The 9,341-nt window shown below is 46.8% G+C and overlaps 2 protein-coding genes across 2 annotated transcripts; one reads left to right on the top strand and one right to left on the bottom strand.

Annotated features, from left to right (window-relative positions):
- Positions 1-1,463: 1,463 nt before the first annotated feature.
- On the top strand, positions 1,464-5,571 carry LOC123450015 (molybdate-anion transporter-like). Its single transcript, XM_045127410.1, has 8 exons — positions 1,464-1,931; positions 2,068-2,212; positions 2,291-2,459; positions 4,171-4,441; positions 4,522-4,784; positions 4,872-5,087; positions 5,162-5,276; positions 5,386-5,571. The coding sequence occupies exons 1-8, from the start codon at positions 1,781-1,783 to the stop codon at positions 5,427-5,429; spliced, it is 1,374 nt and encodes a 457-aa protein (XP_044983345.1). The 5' UTR covers positions 1,464-1,780; the 3' UTR covers positions 5,430-5,571.
- A 2,265-nt stretch (positions 5,572-7,836) lies between these two features.
- Positions 7,837-8,838, bottom strand: LOC123450014 (mitochondrial import inner membrane translocase subunit TIM23-1-like). The gene has a single exon (XM_045127409.1). It carries the CDS (start codon positions 8,773-8,775, stop codon positions 8,194-8,196), a length of 582 nt encoding a protein of 193 aa, XP_044983344.1. The 5' UTR covers positions 8,776-8,838; the 3' UTR covers positions 7,837-8,193.
- Between the last annotated feature and the right edge of the window lie 503 nt (positions 8,839-9,341).

The following is a 9,341-nucleotide window of genomic DNA, read 5'->3' as shown; positions in this document are numbered from 1 at the left end:
GAGTAATAGTAGTAGATGCAGAAAGTATTGGTCTACTTGTCTCGGACGTGATGCCTATACGTATGATCATTGCCTTAGATATCGTCATCACTTTGCGCGGTTCTATCAATTGCTCGAGAGTAATTTGTTCACCCACCGTGATATTTGCTATTATGAGAGAAGCCTCTAGTGAACACCATGTCCCCCAGGGTCTACCCCACACCATATTTTCAGCCTTACACTTTTTACTTCGTTGCACTTTTCGCCTTCAGATCTCACTTTGCAAACAATCTTGAAGGGATTGAAAACCCTTTGAAGCGTTGGGTGCAAGCTTGTTTGTGTTTGCGCAGGTACTTTGGACTTGATGAGGCCCACCTTCTGGATCGATACCTTGATTCTCAAACTGAGGGAAATACTTACTGCTCCTATGCTGCATCACCCTTTCCTCTTCAAGGAAAAAAACGACGCAAACCAGAGAAGTAACAAGAAGAATTCCTAGCGCCAAGGAAGAACTTTTGTTGCCGTAGCACCCGTGTACACCCGCGCACCTCCCATGCCCGCCGCGGCCCCACGACCGTCCCGACGAAGTACGAGGCACGACGCACGTCGTGCTCGTCCCTGAGCCATGTGTCCCAGAAGATGATGTCGGCTGTGTACCTCGGGTCGTAGTATAGGTCGTCGGGAGGAGGCGGCGACGATGCTCGATCTCCTCGCGGCGCGCACGGTCGCTCGTCGGCACCGGAGGGATGGGAACGCGGTCGGCATAGAGATGCCACGCGTTGGGGAGGTGAACATCACTCCACGGGACCGGCTTCCTCGTCTCCTAGTAGCGTCGGCAGACCTCAACGCTGAGGTACTGCCGGTCGCGATGGCCGACGGCGGGCCTGGAAGCAATGGAGAAGGGAGCCGCGACCTGGCGCGGTGGCGATGCGGCCTCCTCCTTGACGGAGCCGCGGCGGCGTCCCGACGAGGAGCCAACCACGCAGTCGTGGGTGCCCTTGCGGTCGTAGTTCCACAGACCCATGGCTACGGCGGCCGGCGAGCTCGAGGAGGAGGCTAGGGTTTTCGCGAGGGAACTGTCGGGGTTTGAGGAGGCCGCGGAGGTGATGATGGGAACTGTGGACGACCGGTCCACGGCTTTCTCATTTAAGAAGGACCGCGACTGTCCCCTGGGCAGATGACAGGCGGGCCCGGTCGCTCGTGCGCATTGATGCGGGTGGGTGGGAGGTTGGTGGCCGCCTGCCACGTGTCCCCGACGCGGACGAGCGCGCGTCCGTTTGGTGTCCGCCGCGATCCAAATCTCGCGCAAGTTTGCGTTCAAAATGGATAGTACCGGATACGAAACGGATAGGATGCGTCCGGACAGTCTCACGCTGAACCGACATGTTTGTCTGTTTTACTCCAAACGAACGAGGCGTATAGAATGGGGTCGTGGTGTGGAGTTGGCCTAAATTGGAAAGGAAAGGAAGGGTAGAGTGCGAGGCGGCCGAAGGTTTGGGTTGGTTGGGCGCATCAACACCCACGCGAGACCAGACAGACAGTGCGGCTCGCACCGCTCCACTCCACTCCACTCTCCACTTCGCTCCCAAATCTCCTCATCTCTTTTCTCTTTCTTTCTTTCTCCACGCGCACCGCCACCGCCACCGCCACCGTGCCGAGCCGAGACGAGGGAGAGCGGCGTGCGTGCGTGCGTATAAATCCATCCATCCGTAGGCCGTAGCCGTAGATCCACGGAGCCAACCCGATCCCCTATCTTTTCCCTCCCTCCTCTGTTTCTCTGTCCCGGCGCAGGGGAGAGGCGATGGAGATTTTCTACTACCTTGTGTTCGGGGGCCTGTCGGCGGTGGTGGCGGGTCTGGAGCTGGGCAAGAGCGGCAAGGACCGCGTCGCCACCACCACCGCATTCAACGCTTTCAAGAACAACTACGTCCTAGTATACTCCCTAATGATGTGTATGCATTTCTGAATTTCTCTTCTCTTCAGATCTGCAACTGCAATGCATCTTCTTCTTCTTCTTCTTCTTCTGATTTCTATTCTTCTTCTTCTTCTTCTTCTTCTTGTTCTGGTCGTGGTTTCCATGGTTGGCAGCCGGCGACTGGCTTCAGGGCCCCTACGTCTACTACCTCTACAGCCAGTACGGGTTCGACAAGGGCGACATCGGCCGCCTCTTCATCGCCGGCTTCGGCTCATCCATGCTATTCGGAACCATAGTAGGCTCGCTCGCAGACAGGCAGTACGTCTTGATTGATTGATTGAATTAAATTATTATCCATTGTGAAATTGTGATTTGATGAATTAACGATGAATTCAGGGGCCGCAAGCGCGCGTGCATCACCTACTGCGTCACCTACATCCTCAGCTGCATCACCAAGCACTCCCCGCAGTACAGGGTCCTCCTCCTCGGCCGCATCCTCGGCGGCGTCGCAACATCCCTCCTCTTCTCCGCGTTCGAATCATGGCTAGTCGCCGAGCACAACAAGGTTTCCATTCCTTCCTTCCTTTCTTCTTTTCCCCTCCCCTCCCCTCCCCTGTTACTACTACTGTTAGTGTTAGTGTTACTGTTACTGTTAGTCATCATTAACTGTCCCCCTTCTCTATGTATGCATGCCATGTATGCAACCTACTCTACTCTACTCTACTCTACTACTAAGTGCTAACCCATACACCCAGATCTACTCGGTGAAGTCATCATTAACCGTCAGTCAAAATCAAAATCAACACAACCCAACCCAACAACATGGAATGGGAATGGAAATGGAATGCTGCTTTTCTTTCAGATGCCTTTCCCTCCTTTAATCCAAACACAAATATTTCACCTTTTATTTATCACTAGTATGTAGTACTCCTATGTCTTGTTCTACATCCACAAACCATCTATTTACTACATGTGTTAGTGTTATATATACATATATAAAGCAGGATACTTACTATAGGGATGGAATGTGTGTGTCAAACATCCTTCTAACTACGTAATGCTCTGCTTATCCCTATCTCTGCCTTCAATAAATAAACTAGTGCTAGATCTGCTGGATCTTTGACCACCAACCAATATACCAGTACTGCAAGAAAGTCCAATATAAAAATGACTAGTGGTATTAAAAAATTGGAGATCATGCCTAGTAACTACTAGGACTAGGACTAGGATAGTGTCCAGCAAAACCTCACTTTTGTCAGCATGCATCTCAAATTGAGTTAGCTTTTTAGAGGTGTTCAAAAATATACTACAATTCTTTTTCAGAGATTTTAATAGGAGGAGCAAAATGAATGAATCCACACTCTAAAATATGACTATATACATCAGAGCAAGTACAATATAAGGAATAAACTAATATATTTTTGTTTAGTTAGAGGAAAGAGAAGAAGAGAGAGAAGGCCAGCTCTAGCACGTGCTCCTAGGCATTTTGTGAGTATGAAAGGTGGACCATATAATAAAGAAGTAGCACACTTTTGCAATGAACTATTGTACATGTTGGCTATAAGACGGGCTATAGATGACATGTCAATGGCTTATAGCCAGCAGCTGGCTATACTATTGTACTTGCTCTCAGTATGTTCTTGTTTATTGGAATCTCTAAAAAGACTTATATTTAAATATTGGAGAGAGGGAGTAGGATACTTACTTACTGCCTCACTAACTATTGTCAGCATCTGAAACAAAAAAAGACTGCAATGAAATGAGCCTGCTGCCTGCAATGCAAGCTTAAATGATGCAATCCACCATGTTTTGTTTTGTTTCATCAATCAATCACTTGTCCTTGTGTGTCGGTGGAATAGATAGATGAGGATTTCAGGTGGTTGCCGACTTCCCATTGGCATTTAACCAAGGCATGCATGGCCCAGCTTAAATAATACGTAAAAGCTCTTTCTTTGGTTGGGGTCCGGGTCTCCCAGCCAAACTGGAACATTGTCCTTTTATTCGCCCATGTGCTGTCGCCATTATCAATTAACACTCACTGTGCTCACAATTAGGATCCTAACAAAGAGAATCCAAGGATCCCACTACAGTATCTGCAGCACGTGACACTCAATTTAGTCTTCTTCTTCTGCCCCTAATCCAAGGCTCTGCTGTCAATGATTAACTAACCAGAAATCCTTGTCATTCGCCGAAAGCTGATAAGATATCATTGTCATTTGCAAACTATGCATTATAATATACCCTGCTAATTTGTACTACTGGTTTTTGTTTCACAGAGAGGCTATGACCCGCAGTGGCTGTCCATCACATTCTCAAAGGCTATATTCCTCGGAAATGGTCTCATCGCCATTATAGCCGGGCTGTTTGCTAACCTGCTCGCTGACAACTTGGGCTTCGGTCCCGTGGCTCCCTTTGATGCCGCTGCGTGCTTCCTGGCGATAGGCATGGCCATCATCATGTCTTCATGGAGTGAAAACTATGGAGATCAATCTGAAGGCAAGGACTTGATGTCCCAGTTCAAGGTTGCCGCTAAGGCGATTGCTTCAGGTATGCTTAGCAGTTAGCGCTTCATTGGACTGCAGTGTCAACTTAGAATTGGCATTCTAACGGCAATCACAAATTTTCAGATGAGAAAATCGCATTGCTGGGAGCCATTCAGTCGCTGTTCGAGGGCTCAATGTACACCTTTGTCTTCCTCTGGACTCCAGCATTGAGCCCGAACGACGAAGACATTCCCCATGGCTTTATATTCGCTACCTTCATGCTGTCATCTATGTTGGGTAGCTCCATTGCCTCACGCCTACTGGCCCGGAAAATGAAGGTTGAAGGTTATATGCAGATCGTGTTTGCAGTATCAGCCTTCACCCTTTTCCTCCCAGTTGCCACCAGCGTAAGGCCACGGCTCACCTCTACTGTTCATTTCTTTCTCTGCCATTCTAACATCTCTTACTGATAAGCATTTTCGCATGTGTGACAGCTTCTGGTGCCGGCGTCTTCAGTGAAAGGAAGCGGCATATCGTTCGGTGGCTCCCTGCAGCTGCTTGGTTTCTGTACCTTTGAGTCATGTGTTGGCATTTTCTGGCCATCTATCATGAAGATGAGATCTCAGTATATCCCTGAGGAGGCAAGGAGCACCATCATGAACTTCTTCCGCATACCACTGAACCTGTTTGTGTGTGTGGTGCTCTACAATGTGAGCAAAATGTTCTTTTAGCAACCATTATCACCATATCCATTGGATGCCTAATAAACATCATTATGTTGCAGGTGAATGCTTTCCCTATCACCGTCATGTTTGGCATGTGTTCAATCTTCCTCTTCATGGCGGCAATCTTGCAGAGACGGCTGATGGTTGTGGCTGACCTACACAAGCTCTCGACAAGTAAGTTGTTTTTTTTCCTTTGTTCCAGCGGAGTTGAAAACAACCAGTGTGTTCTTTTCTGATCGATGTATTGATTCAGTTTCCCTAACTGCTAACAACCATAATGCAGAATCACAAGAGATGACCGGGGAAGACGAGCCGCTAAATCCTTAAAAGGCCAACAGAATCGGGAGCGAATCAGATACGCCATTGATTGAATACTCCACCTGCCTGGGTGCCGAATAAGATGGAAGTGGGGAAAGCAAGATGCTTTTTGCTTGTAATATTTATTCTGTAGCGTAGATCAATATTATTGGCTAGGCACACGAGGACATCGATGAATACATAGTTGGGAGGAAGAATTGAGAGGCTGCTGATTTGTTCATCGGCATGGCATTATTTGTGTTTAATGTGCTACGAATATCTTTGTCCAAGCTATACATATATTATTATTACACCAGATAACAATATCTGAGTGAATCTATTGCAAAAAAAAAAAGGAATTATATGTTGTGTCTCATGTTCTTTTGTGCTTTGCATGCTGGTATTGAATTTTCCTGGGTAATCATAGATGCATGCAACTCGTAGAAAATCATTGAACTTGATGTTTTCATTTATTTAGTATTTATATATGCGTAATCATTTATAAAGTTCAGTTTTGTTCATAGGGCTGATGGTGTGCTTCATCATTTATAAAGTTCAGTTTTGTTCATAGGGCTGATGGTGTGCTTCTTAATTAGTCTTTCGTCTTGTGAGGCTGAAGTTGTAACAGACGATTGTATGAACGTTTTTAATTAATTAATTAATATCACTTTGTCCTGAATTACTTATCGCGTAAATGGATAGGTCATCAGGTGTAGGCATCGCACTCCCAGGTCGATGTGTGATCGATCGGTTTGGGTGGTGGACTCTATTATTACCAATGAAGCAAGGATCATACATACAAATTTTCTTCCTCTACAAGGCGGTTTATGGCCTTTCGCAGACCTAAACACATTTGCCACAAAGGAATGAATGGGTTCAAGACATGTACAATACGCTACAATTACGATGGCTAAACCGGTAAAAGACCAAGGCAAAGCCAAAGGTTGTTGCAAGAGCAACTCGATTCAACAACAATGTACATGGTGTCACAGCACAACATGAATGATGCCCTGATTGATAGGCTGGAACATCAACAACAATGTACATGGTGTCACAGCACAACATCTTGAGCTAAAGATTCATATGCAAAACATGTAGGTTCGTATGAAAACTCAAAACACCTGACCAAATTGTCTTCAAATCAAAGAGTTATGTACGCGACAGATGCGCAAGCAAATTAACAGTACGCTGTCAAGGCCCAAATGGGATAAATTGAACTTGCATAATGTGATAGAGAGCGACTAATGGCAACCAACCCTGTGACCCACTTTTATTTTGTATGTAAATACCAAAATGCACAAAGCTCAACTTTTCATGGATACAGTAACAGCACAACAAACATTTCAGTGATGATACCATCTGCGGAAAGATTCGAATGCACTGTGCAACACTGAACGCAAACAACTCAGGTTTTCATCAAGTTATTTGAAATAGCACTAGAGTGTTGCTGTAGCAATAAAATTTGCAAGAATATTAATCTACACTAAGATGCATATATATGCCAGTACTAGTTAACTGCCAGGATTCAAATGGCCAAGACGAGCATAATGATTTTTAAAGGGATACGGGAAGAAATGTAAAATAACTGCGATAAAAAAAAAGAACCCTGCGATCGAATTTTTTTTTTTTAATCAAGAGAAACAGCAGTTTCAGCGCTAATAACATCTGCCGAAAGATCTGAATGCACTGAGCAATACTGAATGCAAGGAACTCAGCTTTTAACCAAATTATTGGAAACTTGCAGTAACAATAAAATAAGCAAGAATTGTAATGTACACTAGGAGTCTAGAATGAAGGCCACTGAGCAATACTGAATGCAAAAAAACTCAATTTTTTCACAAAGTTATTGGAAATAAGTAGAACACCAATCTAGTAACATTAAAATCTGGAAGAGTGCACCACTACACCAGGATGTATATGCCAACACTAGCAAACTGCCAGGATTGAAATAGGGAAGAATGTCGTATTACTGAATAAGGGATATAGGCAGCAGTGAAAAAAATAACTATGTGATCCAAATACCAGAATGTTTTGTAACAACTCATGCATGAAGTTAAGAAAAGGACTCTAGTAGAATGTGTTGTTAAAATACCAGGATGCAAAAGGATCAAGTTTCTCATCAACTCTAGTCATCAGAATTAGCACTACAACATTCTGTAGCAATAACATATGCAGAAGGGTCAGAGAAGGACCCAAGGTGTGCAATACTAGCATGCAAAAAAGCTCAGCTTTTTCATGGACTCTAGTTATTCAAGTTAGCAGTGTAGCGTTCCGTAACAATAGCAATCTGCAGAAACATGAGAGAAATACCCAATTCATCAACCATTCTGCGGCCAAATACTTTATCACACACGAAGCAAAGCAAGCACCACGACAATCTAGCCAAATTATCTACAAAATGAACATTACATTCCACAATGTCCTGGACTCTCCAGCATAATGTAAACGCTGACAGTTGTATTATTAAGTCTGGCACCCACCAACAAAGTCGCTAACTAAGTTGTAGTGATGAAGAAGATGTTACATTGCAACAAGGCATGTCAAAAATTCGTCTGCTGATCCGATACCGATGGCATCGATTGCATATAGCATAACACTTAATAATACCATAATTGTCGAGAAGATGACCCTTCTCATCAAATAATAATACAGTATGAACGAAGAAGAAACTAGTACATCCCTTGTCAAACAATTGTTCCGACCATCGGATTCTGATTCGATTGATCGCGGCGGCGGCAGCGAGTAATGTACTGTAATGTGATGTGATGTGATACCATGAGGGAGGGAGCATGAATCAGAATGCGGCGGGCGCGTATCTCTTGGCAGCCTGCTTGGCGGCCATGGCGGCGGCTGCGAGGACCCCACCTAGGGCTCCGGCGACGGCTGCGGAGCGTGGCCCCTGTGCGGCCCTGAAGAGGGCGCCGGTGGCGAGTCCCGCGACGACGCTGTTGATCCAGTCGTCGTGGCCGTCGCGGGCGGTGACCATTCCGCTCTCCATGCCGGCGTAGAGGAGTCCGATGACGCCGAGCCTGTTGCCGACGCGGCGTCCGGCGGAGCCGCAGGAGTTGAGGAGGCGGTTGGCTCGGATCTTGGCCGTGTCGGCGCGCTCTGCGGCTTGTGCGGCCTCGCGCAGGCCGAGCGCGGCCCCCGCGACGGCACCGGAGAGGTATCCTACGCCGGTGTAGTAGGTGAGGTTCTCGCCCCAGGAGCGGCGGTGGACGAGGGCCTCCTCCTGGAAGAGGAACTCGGGGGAGGTGGGCAGGTCGTAGAGGTTCTTGTAGGCGGTGGGGATGTTGAGGTCCTGGTACGGGTCGTAGAGGCGACGGCCGTCGGATTCGTCGCGGGACCCCGACGGGTGCAGCCGCGGATCGGCCATGGCGACGGCGGCGGCGGCGGCGGCGGCGGTGGGCGTGGGGTGCAAGAAAGAAAGAAAGGAAAGGAAAGGAAAGGAAAGGAAAGGAGAGGGTTTGGGCTCGTGGACGGACGGACGGACGAGAATGAAGACTCTTCTCTTTGTCTTGGTGGAGAGGCCAACCGTCTTCTGGACTGTGGGCTCAAGGCCCATGATGACCAAGGCCCCGGCCGGTGTGCTGGGCCGATCCCTCAAGTCAAGTCAAGCCCTAATGCATTTCAGATTTCAGATTTTAACTTCAAAGACTACTGATCCCTAGCGTCTATCAGACCAGTCTGCGACCGTAGGATTAGTAGCATAGATCTATGCAAGAAGAATGCTAATGCTATTTTTTTTTACCCAACATGCCACTTGTTCCTTGTAACTGCTCCGGGAATGTACGCCTTGTACATCCCACTTCTGCACTTGTACATGCTTCCATCACTTGAAAAAGTGACGATGTCTCATCTTATGCTAGTTAAATTTCCTACTTATTTGTTTTGAGAGAAAATATCTAATGTTTTTTGGATGTTAACAAAAACTCCTTTCAT

This window comes from Hordeum vulgare, chromosome 4H (genome assembly GCF_904849725.1).
Source record: "Hordeum vulgare subsp. vulgare chromosome 4H, MorexV3_pseudomolecules_assembly, whole genome shotgun sequence".
Classification (NCBI taxonomy): domain Eukaryota; kingdom Viridiplantae; phylum Streptophyta; class Magnoliopsida; order Poales; family Poaceae; genus Hordeum; species Hordeum vulgare.
This window is presented reverse-complemented; position numbering and strand designations above follow the sequence as displayed.

Bases quoted from the DNA above. Each gene is read 5' to 3' on its own strand.
- LOC123450015 (XM_045127410.1), top strand. From the start codon at position 1,781: ATGGAGATTTTCTACTACCTTGTGTTCGGGGGCCTGTCGGCGGTGGTG. The intron at 4,442-4,521 runs GTATGCTTAGCA...ACAAATTTTCAG, and splicing joins CGCTAAGGCGATTGCTTCAG to ATGAGAAAATCGCATTGCTG. The intron at 5,277-5,385 runs GTAAGTTGTTTT...ACCATAATGCAG, and splicing joins CCTACACAAGCTCTCGACAA to AATCACAAGAGATGACCGGG.
- LOC123450014 (XM_045127409.1), bottom strand. From the start codon at position 8,775: ATGGCCGATCCGCGGCTGCACCCGTCGGGGTCCCGCGACGAATCCGAC.